This window comes from Boleophthalmus pectinirostris, unplaced genomic scaffold, assembly GCF_026225935.1.
Source record: "Boleophthalmus pectinirostris isolate CB_2022bp ecotype Guang Dong unplaced genomic scaffold, ASM2622593v1 HiC_scaffold_10, whole genome shotgun sequence".
NCBI classification, from domain to species: Eukaryota; Metazoa; Chordata; class Actinopteri; order Gobiiformes; family Gobiidae; genus Boleophthalmus; species Boleophthalmus pectinirostris.
The window spans coordinates 9,288,512-9,307,192 of NW_026570971.1; the positions used below are offsets into that span (position 1 = coordinate 9,288,512).

Genomic DNA, 18,681 nt, shown 5'->3' on the forward strand with positions numbered 1-18,681 from the left:
AAGAGAGGTATTCAACTGCATGGGGTAAGAAGCGTCCAAGAAAATATTAGTGTGTGTGTGGAAGTTTATTCTCTTAGCAACGATGTCAAACTAGTCTCTCCACCGTGGACTACCACATGTAGCAGATGAAAATGGTGAAATAATCAAGTGAAACTAAAAAATGTATCACAATATTTATGTATTTTTATCAGTGTCTCTTGATGTATCGCTAGGTAAATGCATGGCCATATTTATTTTACTAAAGGATGTCCGACAGTTCCCATACACATGTTTTTTTTTTTTTTTTCTGTAATAAATTGTGACTTGGATTTGCAGATCATCACCCAACTGTTGTCTCTGGTTGATAGTAAATAAACATTACATAAGGTCTTGTTGCGGACAGCCTGTGGATCTCTGCTCTGAGGCCCAGATGCAGGTGTGCATTAATAGCGGTGTCCATCAGGTGCTGATGACAAGTTCTTTCCATGCCTTTGTTTTACTGTCACTTCAGGAGCTATTCTGGACACACATGTACGGCCATGTGTCTGATGAGGCCTTCCTCTGGTTTAGCTTGCACAACACAACTCGTGTAAAAGAGCCCTAAATTGTCTCAATTAGTGAAACTGTAGCCTGCACTCTTTCTGTTTTTGTTAGTATAAATGTGGTGTTGGTGGTGGTAAGATACACTGCCAATCTGCACCATCGTCTCCTCCAACCACCGAGTGTGGAGTGAAGGAATAATAAACTGTAAAGTGTCTTTGAGTGTCCAAAAAACGCTATATCCATTATTATTATCATCATTATTATTAAAAAGGTTCTGCAATCTGAACTCTATATATTGTGTTGCCAGAGCCGTGACCTGCCGATAGACACATCCAAGTTTGTCACATTTTCAGTTTATGTGAAGGCTCAGAACCTCCAGAATTCCCTCCCTGAGATGCAGAGGCTGCACTAGAACAGATTCATGATTGGCTGCAGACGCTGGGGGTTTGGGTAGTGACCATTCAGATCAGAGAGGCGTTTTAGGTTTAAACATACTGGACTTGAGCATGGCAACTGGCAATGCAAACCAGAAACTCAAATGAATCTCATTCTGAAAACACCAAATTATAACAGAAGCAAGTTTGAAATCATGTCCAGTGGGTTTGTAATTGTGTTGAAAAGAGTCTTCATTACAATAGCTATGAGTATAAGCTATAATCTTTTGCTTCAGCTTCTGTAAATCCTTCAAGGAGTGACGTGTTAAGGCCGTGCGTTTTATACTTCTCCACCAAATCTATGCGGAAGTGCTGCACCACTCCCTGACGCACATGAAAGCCAATCAGAAAGCTTGCGGTGTTTGCCGAAGGTCCTCCAAATGCAAGGGCTGTGATTGGCTGCTCCACAATTACTACATGGACAACTGATTAAAACAGCTCGGAACAGCTACAGTCTGACACGGAAATGTTTGCATCTGCGCCTAATATTCTACTACTATTCATGCTTACGTCACAAACTGGGAAGACATTTGGAAACACGCGATGACGACTTCCTTCAGGCTCCGTTTGCAGTAGGAAGTCTGACAATCTAGGAAAAATGAGGAAATGTCTGTTTTCTTCATCTACATGTCATTGTAGTGTTCCGTTACGTTTGGCTAATCAACAATTCCAACCATACCTCAGTTTTCATAATTTCCACTCTGACGCACAACTCCGAGTGCACTGTGAATTACAGACGAGGCACCAAATTCAAGATGTTTCCAAACGGCACATACATATACAGTAGGAATGTAACAATATGCAAGTCTCACGATACGATATAGTCACGGTATGAACCTCACAGTACGATATTTATTGCGATATCCCGGGAAAGCTCACGATATGATGGTGAGGTTCACAATTAGGGATGTAACAACAATATTGAAATTTCATGGTATATTTATTCCGATATTTTGTAGAGGCTAAACAAAACGGTTAATATGCTACTTTTTCCTCTTAAAATGCCTTGACAAGACTTAATCCAAAGAACTAAGATTTGAATGTGCTTATAACTTATTTCTCCTTGTAGTCTGCACTGAAATGGAGCAAAGGATCATGGTCGATGTAGTTCCCTCAGTCTTTTTTTTTTTTTTAGCTATTGCTGCACCATAACTCTTAATTTAAGCAAAGAGACTTGTAATTCAATATATATTTTGAGGATCCACGATATTATTGAGAACTTTGACGATACAATGTCACAATATTTCGGTTATTCTTCATTTTATCGCTGATCATTTACTTCATTGGGTTTTATCACAGTCGGTCGGCGAGCCCAGTGTCGGAAACTACATCGGAAGTTGTCATCGCATGTTTCACGCAAGCATGAATAGAGCCTGTGATTGTTTATTGTCACAGTAAATTAAAAAAAAATAGTAATTTATTTAGAAATAGTTTGGATTCCTTTTATAGGTCTGCAGACCTATAAACGGCTCCAAATCTATCAGTTTCATTTTAATGATGCAGCAAATAAATGTTGATATTTGTAGACCATGCAGAATCGACATCATTCTGTTTTATAATAAGTTTTCCAGAGCAAGACCCATAATAAGAGCAACACAATACCACCCTTAAACTACTCATCGCATGCATGAAAATCAAATGGAAATCCAATTTAACCTCCACAAAGCCAGCTTCCTTCCTTATAGCATTTCAACCTAGCATGACTAACGCCATCCGCTCCTGTTTACCGTCAGCCCCTCAGCCCACTTCCAGCTGTATCCACTGCAGATTATTGAAATGACTGGGCCCGTGCAGAGGATAAGGAAGTGGCTGTATCCATACTGTAGTAATCTCCAGTGGCTGCTGACACGCTCGCCAGCCCACTCTGAAGGCTCCTGAAATAGCCCTCACTGTGCAGGGCGAGGTGCGAGGTGCGAGGTGTGAAGGGTGGAAGTCAGACCGGCTGTGACATGTCAGGGCACCAGGAGCAAGGGCGCAACGGCGTGTCCGTGTGCCCTACAGAGGACGGACATAGGATTGTAATAGAATTTGAGCTGTTGCAAGTTATGTTCTCTAAAAATGACAAAATATTGAGTTTCAAGTTTGTTCAAGGTCCTATATTACACAAAATTGACTTTTGAGAGCTTTTAGAGAAGTTATAATGTTACCTCGTCCAAAACAAACCTGGAGTTTAGTTTCATTCACACATTGTCAGTCTGTCTACATCAACATCTCTTCTTTCTTTCTCTCTCACTCACTTTCACTCACTCACCTTTTCTTCAGTCTCCTTTTCTTTCTTTCTCTGTCTCTCTCCTTTTTTCTCTCTCGTTCTCTCTCTCATTCCCTCTAGTTTTCTCTCTCGTTCTCTCATTCCCTCTCTCGTTCTCTCTCTCTCCTCCAGCCAGCAGTGCACAGCTCAAAATGCTCTATTCCACCTTGTGATGTCATCAAGTTCATAGCTACCTTTTTTATCTATCTTGAATTCGGTAGAGATTGGAAGTTCCAGGGCTGAAATGATCCAAATCAGGGGGTCATCAAACTAAGGCCTGTGGTCCGACTCCAACCCTCCACAGCCCTTTGACCAGCCCCTCTGCCCCTCACCATTTGAACTGGCCCTACGAGGCAATCCTTAAAAGATGTCATGGTCTATTAATGACTTTTTGGCAAATAATAACACGTCTGCATCTTGTAATTAGTTGTTTTTCAATTAAAAAATGATATTTATATAAAGTATTTATAATTAAATAGGATGCATTTACATTTGCTGCCGAATTTTGACAGGCTCGAGATCAAACGGTGATAGTCAACGCTCATTCGGAGTTCTGTAGTGCAGTTACGAACAGCTAAATGGCTCGTGTTAAAGTACTAAAACTTGACAGCGAGTGCCGAGTTTTCAAAGAACAGTGGAAGATCGATTATTTTCTTTGTTCAATGTAAGGTCCATGCAGTTTGTCTAATATGTAAATGTGTGGCGGTCTTCAAAGAATATAATATGTGTCGTCAGGGTCGTACATTTGTTATACGGCCGACCCGACCCCGGCCTCCATCAGTCAGGAGCGATAATGTGGCCCCCAGAGAAAAAAGCTTGGTGACCCCTGGTCAAAAGTGAAAGTGTTCAGAGTTTAATCACAAGGTGGTGGATTGTTTTGTTTGAGAGAGGAACTCAGCCTAAATATGCAGGATTCGTGTGTTAAACATTTGAGAATGAAACACACCAGGTCTGTTTTTGACGAGGAAATATATGATATATAACATGATCTCTTTAAAGAACACTTACTAGAGCTTGTGTCTGCTCTATAGTTATAACCTAATGCCTTGGATCTACATTATATTTTGGACCTTTTTTAAATTGCACTTGCAAATCTAAACTGAGTTGATAAGAAAATGGTCAGCTTACGTCCATATGAAACATAGTTGAACCTAATGGGGAGCCACCATCGCCGTAAATGTCATCACAACAAAGCACCACGAGCTGTTGGCGCTTTCAATGGGATAGCTGCAGATCACACTACCAAGCACCTTTTTTTTTTCTTTAATTTGTGCCAAAATTGGTTTAAAACAATCAATATTAATTTCCTGAACACAAAATAGACTTGAAATCTTTGCTATTTAACACAAAACAATAAAATGTCTTCCTCCAAAGTCTTTTACAGACAGAGGATTGGCTGTGGAATTCTCCATTAAGTGAACTGCTCATTGAAATAGTTCTGTTCTTTGACATCAGTGGTTCATTGCGTTATATTTTTAGACATTTTACATCATAATTTTGATCTAAAACAACATTATACAGGGTTCCCACTTTTTTCCCACTAATAAAATTTCAAAACTTTTCCATTACTCTTTTTTTTTCATGACCTGAAGTGAATTTTCCATGACTTTACAGCACCTACATGTGTAGAATTGATCAGACTTTTAGGCCTAAATATGAAATGTGAACTCTTTCCACTCAACTTTATGGTTTGGTTTTATATTTTAACATTCAAAATATTGTCAGTGCATTTACTCTCATCTCTCTTATGCAAAAGGTGCAGACGTTCAGAAATAAGTTATCGTGAGGCTATTATGATTAACAGAATGCTGTAGTTACATGAAAGGGATACTAAAATTCCATGACTTTTTCCCAAACTTTCATTGGATTTACAAAATTCCATGACTTTTTCCAGGCCTGGAAAACTAGATATTCAATTTCCATGACTTTTCTAGGATTTCCATGTCAGTGGGAACCCTGATAATAAAAGAAACTGGTCCCGCTGACTTCCGGGTTGAAAACTGTAGAGCAGATTTCCACCTGCCCCTTTTAGTTTTTTTCATTTGTGCTGAAAAGACTATTAAACATATTTATTTCCTGAACATGAACAATGCAGAGTTTATATATTTTTAACACAGAAAAAGTCACATTTCTTTCTCCAAACTCTGAACTCTGCCCCAAACCACATGCTTTTCCCGACTGAGGATTGGCTCTCCATTAAAAACACCCGACGTCCAAAACATGCAGCCCTATCATGGTTTTCAGAATGATGGGAAACTTGGAGCCGTTGCCGTGGCGATTAACAAGTTGACAACAAAACACAGTGTCTCTTGAATGAGGGGGGTAAAAGCCCTCAATCCTCTGCAAACATGTTCTGAAATGCTCTCAGGGAGGTATGCGAGTCCATGTATAAAAGCTGCATAGTTGTTTTATCAGACGAGCGTCCACATTCACAGAGTATTTTTAGCTGCTTTTGTGCGTTCCTCGGCCTCATCCATCTCCTGGAGGAATCCGTGTGGACACAGCTGGATCTTCTCCATCTCCTCCCTCTCCTTCCTCCGTCGCTTTCTCTTTCTTCCACATCTCCCGCCTTTCTCTTCTCCAGCTTGATTCTCTCTTCTCCCCCCTCGCTTTATTTGTTTTATTTTATCCACATTTTTCTATTTTATCTTTCTCTCCCGTTCTTTCCTTCTCTTTGTATCTCACTCTCTCCTTTTACTCTCCTTTTCTCTTTCACTCTCCTGTTAATTCTTTCTCTCTCCTTTCTCACCCACTTTCACTCTCCTTTTCTCTTTCACTGTCCTTTTCTCACTCCTCTCCTTCTTTCTCTCTCCTCTTTCACTGTTTCTCACTCTTTTCTCTTTATCTCCTTTTACTCTCCTCTTTTCTCCTTACTCTCCTTTTTTCTTTTTCTCTCCTCCCTCAGTCCTTTTTTCACTCTCCTTTTCTCTTTCACTCTCCTCTCCTTTTCTCTTTCACTCCTTTTCTTTCTTTCACTCTACTCTCCCTCCTCTTTCACTCCTCTTCTCTCTCCTCCTCTGTCTCCTTTTCTCTCCTCTTTCAGTCTTTTTTTCTTTTGCTCTCTCCTCGCTCACTCTCCTTTTCTCTCTCCTCTTCTCTCTTTCACTTTTTTTTCTCACTCTTCTCTCTCCTCTCTCCTTTTCTTTTCTTTCTTTTGCCCTCACACTCTCTCCTTTCAATCTCCTTTTCTTTTTCACTCTTCTGGTCTTTCTCGCTCCTCTCTCACTCTCCTTTTCTCTTGATTTGTGTCTCTCGATTTCTTTCTTTTCTCTCTCCCCTTTCACTCTCCTTTTCTCTCTCTTCTCCTCCTCGGTCTTCTTCCCTCTTCTTCCCTCTCTCCTCCAGTCGGCGCGGTGCCCAGACAGCCACACTGCCCCCTCCGCCCCTCCATGTCTTGGAATGAAATATTCAGGTCTAAAAATACTCAGGACAAATGGTGTTCTTGGACGGTGCACAGGCTGTTTGTTTGGGAGCTTTATGAGAACAGATGCGGAGGAGCGCTCTCATCCACGCCGGGAGAGGAGGCTCCCGCTTCGGACAGGACCGAGCCCGTCACACGAAGACGCACTGCCCACGACCTCTGACCTCGGGGGGGTCAAGTGCCCGCTTACATAAACCAATTTTCCATTTTCCGTTCGACTGGTATGGCTCAGGTCATTAAGAGATGACGACCGGATGTGCAGAGTGGTTTTACAGTGCATCTCAGTACAACATTAGTGCTGCGGGCGGGCTGAGTAAATAAATAATAACAACTCGACTTAATTGGAGCCAGTTCATCATTTTTATTTATAACATTTCATGTACACATAATGAGGTTAAAGGGCGTATTGTGTTATTGTCTCATCTGAGTTATAATGTTGTTTCTAACATGAGTTAAAGCCCACAAGAGCCAATTTTGTGTAGTATAGAACCTTTAATGAGCAATCTGAAACTTCACTTCACTGTGACTGGTTAAATCCAGCTGTCGCTCACACAATACTTCGATGCTGCATTCAGGGACAGGGGCCCATCTCCAGATCTTTAAAACTTTGTTCGTTTTTTTCCTCTGTCAACTTTTAAAAACCCCATCTACAGTATTTTACAGGATCATTGCAGATGCTTTTAACACCTTTATATCTTTAATCTGCAAAGGTTTCTCTGTCTCATTTCTCTGTTCACTGTTACATGTTAGGGTTGATGTGTGAGTGTTTTCTGTTTGTACCATTTTATTCTTCCTCTTGACCAGGTCATCATCACAAATGAGAAGGTGTTCTTAATTGACTTACCTGGTAAATTTTGAATGAATAAAATCTTGAGCTAGTCTTGGTCAGGACTACCTTAGCTGGAGGATTTGACCTGTTCTTTTTTTGCGTTGATGAGATGAACCAGTGTGTCCAGAGGAAACCTACAGATACAGAGAGAACATGGAAATTCCACACAGAAAGACCTGGGCGTCATATTGATACATCACAATAAATACAATATATCGGCAAGAATATTTTTTGGAATATTTTACTGAATTATTTTGTTACAGCGCTACAGTTTTGTTAGGCAGGCTGGTGCCACCTAATGCCTCCACTCAATTTCATTTCTCTCCAGTGACTAGGTCAGGAATCAGAATACACTAGACGGTTTGCAAGAACCCCGGAAGTTATAGACCGCGCACTGGCCAATCACCAAAGAGCTGTGAAGCCGGCAATTATTTGGACATTACAGATTGGTTAAATTAAAAGTACCCGCCTACCATTGAGCGAACGAATCCTAATGCTGCGAGGTTAGAAAGTGACAAAGTGAAACCAGCTGTTGAATCAGGCTACAGTTTTGTTGCTTGTTCAGAAAAAAAAAAACTTGTTTATGCAACACATTTGATATTTTCACTCTTGAGGATTAAAATGTTTGTGCTTCATATGAACTTTGCACAAGAAGTGGCTTAACAAAGACTTTTAGCGTCACAGCCATGATTTAGCCTTTATTTTTATTGAACCGTATCGAATCAAAAGTGCACTGTATCGAAATGTATCGTATCGGCAACTTCTTAGTGATACCCTGCTCTTGTTGTCAATATTGGATTGATAAGGAATTTCCAAAATAATTATTTGGCATCGGATCGAAACAAAAATCGCTGGTTTTGTCACAACTGCTGGTGCTTATTGTTCACCCACGTCCTTCATCACTTTATCACTAGAGTCTTAACCACCATCTGTCGTCTTCTGTCCACAGATCTTCCCGGACCCGTCAGACTTCGACCGCTGCTGTAAGCTGAAGGACCGGCTGCCCTCCATCGTGGTGGAGCCGACAGAGGGCGAGGTGGAGAGCGGCGAGCTGCGATGGCCCCCGGAGGAGTTCCTGGTCAGCGAGGAAGAGGACGATGAAGACGAGGAGGAACACGCGCACAACAACGGCAACCTGCAAAACGGACAAGCCACGCAAATCTCCCAGCACTAGGCTCCCGTCCGCTCCCCCCAGCCGGCCGCCGTCTCGGTAGACTCCGACCCAAAGTGACATTCAATCACCAGACCAATTCTTCCAGCAATATTTCCTCAGCGTTCTGTCATCGATGGAATTTAAAGACACTGGTTCGAACTTTTTTTCTTCATTCTCAACAAAAACGAACTTTCTCGGATGGACCATTTTTTTTGTTTTCGCGAAAATTCTGGACAACTTTTATTTCCGTAGCACGTCAACAACATAAGCAATAACCTTTTAATTTGGCAAGGTGACTTAAATGCCTTGACGAGAGCCTTCCACTTTGTCTACCGAAAGTTTTTTTCAGCTCTTTACCCCATGGACAGACCCTCGCTGCTGGGATAAAGCTGCTCCGTGTCCTTTTTCGTTGTGGTTGGTCCCAAAGGCTTTGATTTTTGCACGTTAGCGCTGACCAGAGATTCTATCGGGGTAGAAATGGGCAGTCGGATAAACATAGATGCTAGTTTATGTAAGCTGTTAAATGAAGGGACCATTTTGTGCTTTGTTCGGCCTAAAAAAAAAGGAAGTTAAGTGGTTATGTGTATATATTGATGCCCTACAAAGCCTAATGAATGAAGGAAGTTATATAATGGGGAGTTAAAAGCTAGGAACTAAATGCTTCGATTTGGTCTTATTCGATCGTGTTTTTAAATTTGGATGCGCTCTGTAACTTTTCTGGTGTGTTCCTTACATGCCTGTCTCCATGGACTGTCATCGGTTTCCCTAAAATGTCCCACAGTATGGCATTTATTCAGTTACAAGCATCTCTATTGCTCAGATACTCATGCATTCTTTGCGTGAGCGGGGTCGCCTCTCCATAGACCTGACCTTTTTAAATTGGCCTCTGCTTGTCTCCATGGAGTTTAAGTTTAATGTCGTACTGTGGTTTAATGTCATACTGTGGAACATTCCGGACAAACCGATGGTAAATGGTCACATGGAACTCGTCACACATTCACGCACATTGGGGTAGGGCTGCTCGATCCTGGAAAAAAATTATCACGATTATTTTGGTCAATATTTTAGTTACACAATGCATTTATTCAGCATTTCTCTCTCAAAAAAGCACTTTGTTATTGATAATTTACGCCGGAGTTTCAAAATGTTAAAAAAAAGACTACAAATATCTAACTTAGAGCAGTTTTGCGATGTATAAAACATAAAATGGGAAAAAATATATATACTTAATAATCCACTTTCACAGTTTCCGAAGTGCTGAAGAAATACAAACTAATAATAATATAATGATAAAATAAACACTCAGATTTAATCATACTAGTCCTAAAATAAAAGCAAAACCATAGAATAGCAATAAATAAATTAAAATATATTAAAAATCAATAAAATAAATAAAGACACAGAGGACCACACAACAAAATCCAGAGAGTAAAAGTCGATTTTAAGACGGGACTTCAAACACTCTGTGCGGACATGATTTATCCAGCGGTTCTACAATCTCTACATTTAAAAAACAAAATAAATATACTTATTTATGTAAAAAAATATTCTAAAATAAATTTGAACATAAAGTATTTCAACTCTATTATGAGTTTGGAGATCGTTTGACACACAAATCAAAATTGCGATCAAAAAGCAATTAAATGCAAAGACTTACATTGGGCGGAGGTGAGTTAAGTGTCTTGCCCAAGGACACAACAACAGCATTGGTCTGAGGGAGCTGGATTGCCGCCACCAACCTCTACCACTACTACGATGTTTATGTTGAAAGCGGGATTCGCTCCATCAACTTTCGAGTACTTTAGAGCGACTTTTCTGTTGACAGACCCACTAGAAATGTTCCACAGTGCATCTTTACGACAACAAATGCGTCCTTGTTTTCTGTGATTATGTCGTTCATAATCGGGAACCACTTCTATGTTGCCAAAAAATGTTATTGTCGAAACAGAATAATTTCCATCATTTTCAGTCTAACTTGCGCAGATTTGTCTTTTGGTGAAACGTATCTCTGTAACTGCTGTTTTTAAATTCCGTCTTGTAACCGTTTTGTGAATTGTCTCGTTGGTAATTTTTTCATGTTAAATATTATCCATTTCACTTGCAATAACTGTCCGGTTTGTCTGATTTGTGGCCTTATGTTTAATAATTTCCGCAAATGTTCATTGAGAAGAAGGCGTACCAGCATATTCTACCTATGTATATTTTAAAAAGTCTGGCAATGTTGTGAGTGAACTGGTGAAAAAATGTTCAAGACTTTATTTCTTTTATTGTGGGACGATTATGAAAATTGTAAAAAGGAAAAAAAAATTGCAATGTACAGACTCCATGAAGAATATTTGTAAATATTTGTAGTTCTTTGTATTATTAGAAAAGTAGCGTGATTTCCTCTGGGTGGTTTGTATTAAAAATAAAAGTCTTCCTTTTTGCAAACATTTTATATTGTCGTAATATGATTTAGGTGTGGGCAGTATTTCCAAAACAGTAATATTAACCAGCATGTGTTCACTTTAGGGACACAATTTCTACAAATCGAGAAGACAGGAGATTAACCCTGCGTTCGATCATCTTCCGACTCCCATTGGACGTCAGATTTGATGTCGCGTCCAAGCTTGAAGCGTGTTTTATGTCGGACTACGTGGATTATGATTGACTGTTCCCTCGTTTTATGAAAACGCTGCCACTTTAATTTAGTTTATGAAATTTGCACTTCATTTTATGTTACGATTTCTCTTCCGTTACAACCTTAGGGACGTTAATGCCTGTTAAAACAACTTGTTCAATATTAACCTCACCACAACACCGACTACCAAACCCACAGGGAGAAATGGACGCAGTAAAATATTGCAGTAATAAAAGTGAATGAAATTGTCATTTAAACCACCAAAGTGTCCAAACACAATGAAAACAGTTCATATTTACATGTCACAGTGGATGTAGCCATGTCGACTTCTGACTTGGAATCCTTGCTCTGTCTGCTTTTTCTGCCATGAGTTCTGAGTTGCACCGTCCCAGGAAAAGTCGTGTCACGCGTGTCACTAGGCGACTTCCTCGGAAAACCGATTCGGAAGGATAATCGAACGCAGGGTCAGTCCACAAGAATGAAATTTTAATATAATTTTTAATACATGAGCTGTGCTTTTCAGTTCACCATTTTGTAGATTTGTTGTCATTGTAGCGCTGCTTTTTGGAATTGCTTCTCAAGAGGAAATACTCTGCAAAGTTAACCCTTTTTATCTAAGGCAAACGTACAAATATGAGGGGGAAAAAAATCTCACAAGATCATTTTCCACATGTGTGCACGATCTTGTGGCAATTTCATCTTGCTAGATCTTGTGGTACAAGATCTTATCCCATCCCTAGTTTAACATTTTGTCTTTTTAATAACTTATGTATGATTTGGCTTTTTAATATGAATTTGGAAGAAATATTTGTCAGCCCTTGCCAAGCATGAATGATGCTGTGTCCACACTAACTTTAATTCTTAGCAAATAGTTATTCACAGCAATGAGGTTATAAAGACTTTTCACACCTCTGAGACCACACGGCAAATCTAACTACAAATACACTTCCTGATTATCAGACAATAAAATGCTTATTTGGACACAGAGGCCACATGAAGAAATTGAAAATGTCATTTTCCATTTTCCAAGTCTGGAAAAGTCATGGAATTTTGTACATTCAACAAAAGTTTTGGAAAAAGTCATGGAATTTTCATGTATTTTTCTCGCAACTAGAGCGTTCTTGTTAAATCATTAGACCAGGCATGTCCAAACTATGGCCCGTGAGCCAAATGCGGCCCTCAGACAAATTTTTATTGGCCCTCAGGCTTGCAGGTAAATTGGCCCAAATTATATGGCATCAATGAGAAATTTACTTTTTACTGCATTTTTTTTTTAATCTAATTTGATAAAGCTAATATTTAATAATTAGTGTGTGGTTTTAAAGATCTTAGCATGAATAAAGACTGATGGATCATTCTGACCTGTTTGCACATATTTCAATTATTCACTGTATTAAGCACCAGTCTATGGCCCTAAATCTGCCCTCTGCTCCATCTGTGTTTAGATATGTGGCCCTTGATGAAAAAAGTTTGGACACCCCTGCATTAGACTATTATGATTATTTCCGAACGTCTGCGCCTTTTGTTTAAAAGAGACGACAATAAATAAATGCACTGACAGGATTTTGAATGTTAAAAAACTATAGTACCAAACCATAAGATGAGTGGAAAGGGTTAACATTTCATATTTAGCCCTAAAAATCTGATCAATTTTATACATGTAGGTGCTGTAAAGTCATGGAAAATTCACTTTAGGTCATGAAAAAGTCATGGAAAAGTTTGTCAGTGAAAAAGATTGGGAACCCAGAACAAGACACAATAGCGTAACATGAGCCCTTTAAATAAGACAAGGTTTGTTTAGCTTTAAGGTACGATGTAGGCACCTGATACGAACAGTACAATGACACTGTGTACCGAACATCTCCTGTCTTACTTGTGTCTGCCTGCAGGTTCTGTGTTTGTGTAAAGTTTAAGGACATGCACCGCCGCCATCTTGTTTTTTTTTTTGTTTTTTTTGTTTGTATCTCGAGCGCTTTGTGAAACTGTAAATAAACATTTGCTACCCGACTGTGCGCGGCCTCACCTGCTCTCACTTCCTGCCCTGTTTCTCACATAGCTGCAGTTCTAACCAATCTAACCAGCGGCATTTCAAACCAGGCCACATGCTGCTTCCTGTCTTTGACTGTTTCTGCACACAGCTCTTTATCTTCTTGTAAATGCAGTTATAGATTTAGTGTAAAGTGTAGCCTACATAAAAAACTACACGTATATTGCTTATTTCATATCATTTGAAATACAGAATTAGATCAAATATGAAATTCTGGAAATAAATTGAGCGTTTTTTTGTCACTTTATATTAGTTTATGCTGTCAGTCTGGAGAAGGGTGTGGCGGCCATTGAGGTTAAAGGGCCAATATTGAGCTATTTTCAGATTTATGATATAACGTTTCCTCATCACAAACAGACCTGCAGTTGTGTTCTGTTCCAGTGTGTGATGTCATGTTGTGATACAGGAAGAGCTCCACTGTGTTTTTAAACTCCATACACCTTCATTAGAAACACTTGGATGATTTCAGTTCTGGAATTTCCCATCTCTGCAGAACTAAAGGTAAAAGGAGTTGTTAACTTGTAAACTACCACTTCATGACAGAGTATTTTGAGCTTTGGAGATGTAGACAAACTAATCATAAAGAGTTAGTCAAACAATGACTGAAACTAAATTAAGTAACGGCATTCTAACATAGAAACTTTGTGTTTTCTTCTAATAAGACAACTTTGTAAAAAGCAAAGTATCTTATTTATCTGACACGTTTGGGCGGCAGCACTCGTCACCTTCGTCAGAGGTGTCACTGCTGTGTTTTGTCTCTGATCAGCTGTTGTTCAGGCGTGGTGGTTTCTGGAGAAGCGAGCCCCATGTGTGCGCCGATGTAAACGCCCCCTTGTCTCTGTTGATGGTCCATGCGTCCTGCTTTCTGATTTTAAAAGCCTCTTGTATCCATCTTTTGGATTCGTGCTCCTCTGTTCCTACTATTTTAGTTCTGTCCCAGTCATGACATGGTTTTCTCTTTTGCAGTGGTCACATATTGTAGATTTTAGTTTTTCTTTTCGATAGGTGTGGTCACTGACGAAGGCAGAAGTGCTACTGCCATGTCAGGTAAATGAGCTATTCAGCTTTTTACAAATTTGTCTTATTAGAAAACACAAAGTTTCTATTTAACTAGCAAACAAAACAAATTTTCTAAACATAAGACATTCTAACATGGCTTAACCCTCACACGAGTCCATTTTGCATAATATAAGACCTTTAGAGTGCCAATGGAGAGTGAGTTAACTGCAGTGAACTTATTGTCATTACAAATGGCTACTATGGGCCTACCTTAAAAATACAACATGTAACTTTTCTGTTAGAGTTTTTGACACTTGCTTGAATTCATGAAGATATACGCAATAAATTCTTGCTCTAAGAACGTGATTTGACCTGTAACTTGGTCTGGAAGTGTCATCTACTTCAAGTTAAATTTCATAGTGTAGAACATTATGGGCAAAGCAACATCATCTGAATAGAGACACGCAGGGGCAGGTCTCATCTAGAAATAATACAAAGCATTACAAGTAATACAAAACATTACATTGTGAATGAAACAAAACACAACTCCAAGTCTGTTTGTGATAAGGAAACAACATTATAACAGATCAGGAAATAACGTAAAATGAGCCCTTTAAGCTCAACTTTGACAGGGAAAGTACCAGAACCCACCCTTACATTATGAGAACACTTCATTTCCACACACGCCCTCACACAAAGCTGGAATCACAATTAATGTTTTCCATAAATGTCACGGGAGAATCTTACTTGGAATCTTTGAATAGACAATGGAAAAAAAAACAATCTTCCTGGAATAACTACATACATAAATATAGATGCGTCATGTGCTGCACTGTGTAACTTTTTGGTTTGGGGCCCATCACCTGCTTGTTTCTATGGAGATGTCATTGCTCTGCCTGGAAATGTTCCATAGTATGATATTAAACAGCTCTAACCTTACATTTATTCAATTAGAAGTGGTTTTATATCTCAAAAATGCATCGAAAACAACATTCTGACTGTGAGCGGGGTCGCCTCTCCACAGATCTGACCTGTAACTTGGTCTGGTTTGGTCATGAAGATAGACAGAAAGGTTTAATGCCACACTGTGAAACTTTCCAGGTGAAACAATTACATATTTATAGCTCAAAAATGCATCAAAAACAGCATTCTGACTGTGAGCGGGGTCGCCTCTCCACAGATCTGACCTGTAACTTGGTCTGGTTTGGTCATGAAGATAGACAGAAAGGTTTAATGCCACACTGTGAAACTTTCCAGGTGAAACAATTACATATTTATAGCTCAAAAATGCATCAAAAACAGCATTCTGACTGTGAGCGGGGTCGCCTCTCCACAGATCTGACCTGTAACTTGGTCTGGTTTGGTCATGAAGATAGACAGAAAGGTTTAATGCCACACTGTGAAACTTTCCAGGTGAAACAATTACATATTTATAGCTCAAAAATGCATCAAAAACAGCATTCTGACTGTGAGCGGGGTCGCCTCTCCACAGATCTGACCTGTAACTTGGTCTGGTTTGGTCATGAAGATAGACAGAAAGGTTTAATGCCACACTGTGAAACATTCCAGGTGAAACAATTACATATTTATAGCTCAAAAATGCATCAAAAACAGCATTCTGACTGTGAGCGGGTCGCTTCTCCACAGATCTGACCTGTAACTTGGTCTGGTTTGGTCATGAAGATAGACAGAAAGGTTTAATGCCACACTGTGAAATTCCAGGTGAAACAATTACATATTTATAGCTCAAAAAATGCATCAAAAACAGCATTCTGACTGTGAGCGGGGTCGCCTCTCCACAGATCTGACCTGTAACTTGGTCTGGTTTGGTCATGAAGATAGACAGAAAGGTTTAATGCCACACTGTGAAACTTTCCAGGTGAAACAATTACATATTTATAGCTCAAAAATGCATCAAAAACAGCATTCTGACTGTGAGCGGGGTCGCCTCTCCACAGATCTGACCTGTAACTTGGTCTGGTTTGGTCTCCATGGAGATAGAAATGTTAAATACCATACTGTGAAACATTCCAGACGAAGCAATAACATCTGGAGAAAAGCGTTTGACGGACGTTCCAGCAGAAAAATTACACAGTGAACCTTTAATCATGTCCCAGGTCAGAAGTCATTACTCATTCACAGAAACGTCTCATCCGACTGACTGTGCCGTCTCTAATCAGGGAGTGGAAACAGCAGTGCAGGGGTCAGGTCAGTAAACATAAGGTCATGGGGCTCTTGTACTTAAAGTGGAGCAGTGGAAACATGCCTGCGCTGAACACGACCTGTGGACTCAGCACGTCTCTGGAGCGGAGATACACTATCTAGATCATCTGCAGACCTGAGTGCTGATGATGATCTTACGGTGTTGGTTTTTCAATCAGATAACATTCCTGTAGTTTCATTCGCACATGTTTAACACTGTATATTTAGGCTGAGTTCTTGTCTCAAACTAAAAACATTTTGTTCCACCTTGTGATGTCATGTGGTAATACAGAAAAGGCTCCAATGTGTTTTTAAACTCCATACACCTTTACGAGAATCATTTAGGGGACCGGTCAAGCAGTAACGGAGGGAAACGGGCAGATTTTTTACATTCAAATATCTCTTATTCAGAAACTAGAGGGACTATTGAAATAAGTAAAGTATCAGAATGTAGGAAAGAGTTACACTCCAACAGGGTAAAGTTAAACCTGTGATATTCTTTCAAGTTGTTGACAAAAAATTTTAAAGCTCATGTCGGTAACGGAGGGAATGAAATATGCAGCACTTTTTGGGCAATAAATACAAAACAGTGATAACTAGCGGTTCTCACTTACATATCCTTAACAAACTGGTTTGAATATTTGCTTCATATAGTTTTCTACCATATGGTACAAGATTAGGTTGAAAAACCTCTTACTTTTTGAGTAATGAGATTTTTTATTAAGAAAAGTCATGGTAACGGAGGGAAAAGTAATGGAGGGAAAATTGTGCAAGCAAGTAGAAGGTGCATGATTTTACATAATTTGTCAACTTTTTTCTTCCGAATACTTTAATATTAAACTATTTCTATAAAATATGTCAGTCCTTCCAAGCAAATTTTTATCATTTTAAATACATTTGTTTTTGAAAAATCATGTACCTTCATCAACAGTTCAAAGATGGAATAACACAAGATATGATGAAATACATCCATTTATTTACATGATTTGCAGGTCTTTGAAATTTGGGAAATAATTTTTGTTCCATGTTTCATACATGGTCTGTTTAAAACGTCTGTAACTTTAGAACCAAAACTGGTACAGAAAAAAGATAAACAGTTTCATAAACTAGAGTACATATGTATCTGTTGAATACTTTTTTATATCAGATGCATTAACTTGAATTTTTGGCCTTGCTGTAAACTTCTGCTTGACCGGGCCCTTAGATAATTTTAGCTCTGTGATTACGTCTACTTAATGATTATCTCTACTGAACCAAAGGTGAAAAGAGCTGTTAACTTGAAAACTAACTCTCCATGACATCACAGGGTGGAACAGAGCATTTTGAGCTTTGGAAATGCACCATAACATACCTTACCAACTTTATAGCAAAAACTTTACAGCTGGCCAAAGTGCATAGAATCGACAAGGACAATCGTAGTGAACGTCACAATACAACTACTAAAAAAACAGAAAACAATCAGATATTCAACAACAAAAGACAGTGAAAAAAGGTAAGTTTTTAGGAGTGATTTAAGAGTGATTTACAGACTCTACTGTCTAATCTCTAATGGCAAATGGTTCCACAGCCATGGGGCAGCAACAGAAAATGCACGGTCCCCACGAAGTTTATGTTTAGTCTTTGGGACGGCAAGCTGGAGCTGCTTTGCTGACCTGAGTCCAGTGGGAATGCTCAAACATGTGTGAATGAACTAAAACACAACTCTAGGTATATTTTTGATGAGGAAACAACATTATAACATGACTGAAAGCTCACAAGAGTCAAATATGGAATATATACCCTTTAAAGTGGAGCAATGGAAACATACTTATGAGGACCTGTGGACTCAGCACAGATATCTAGATCATGTCAAACCCCTTTTTACTTTAGTGCATGTTATGATGTTGTTTTCTCATTCAAATAACACTCCTGTAGTTTTTCGTTTTATTCAATCACATAATGTCATGGTTATACAGGAAGTGCTCCACTGTGTTTTTAAACTTCACACACCTTCACTAGAATCACTTGGATAACTTCAGCTCTGGAATTGCCAATCTCTACTGAACTAAAGGTAAAAGGAGCTGTTAACTTGAAAACTACCACTTCATGACATCACAAGGTGGAACAGAGCTTAGGAGATGTACTTTAACATACCATACCAACTTTACCTCAGCTCACTACTACACATCCACAGCTCCACACTGCCGTTCCAACAGATACATAACCC

General features: G+C 39.3%; 1 protein-coding gene across 1 annotated transcript in view; it reads left to right on the plus strand.

Moving 5' to 3' along the window:
- Positions 1–11,044, plus strand: part of LOC110153644 (LBH regulator of WNT signaling pathway) — a 35,303-nt gene extending 24,259 nt beyond the window's left edge. The window contains exon 3 of the mRNA XM_020917553.2: positions 8,404–11,044. Within this exon, the coding sequence (XP_020773212.1) occupies positions 8,404–8,628 (225 nt within the window). The 3' untranslated portion in view covers positions 8,629–11,044. The remainder of the gene's footprint in view (positions 1–8,403) is intronic.
- The last annotated feature ends 7,637 nt before the right edge of the window (positions 11,045–18,681 follow it).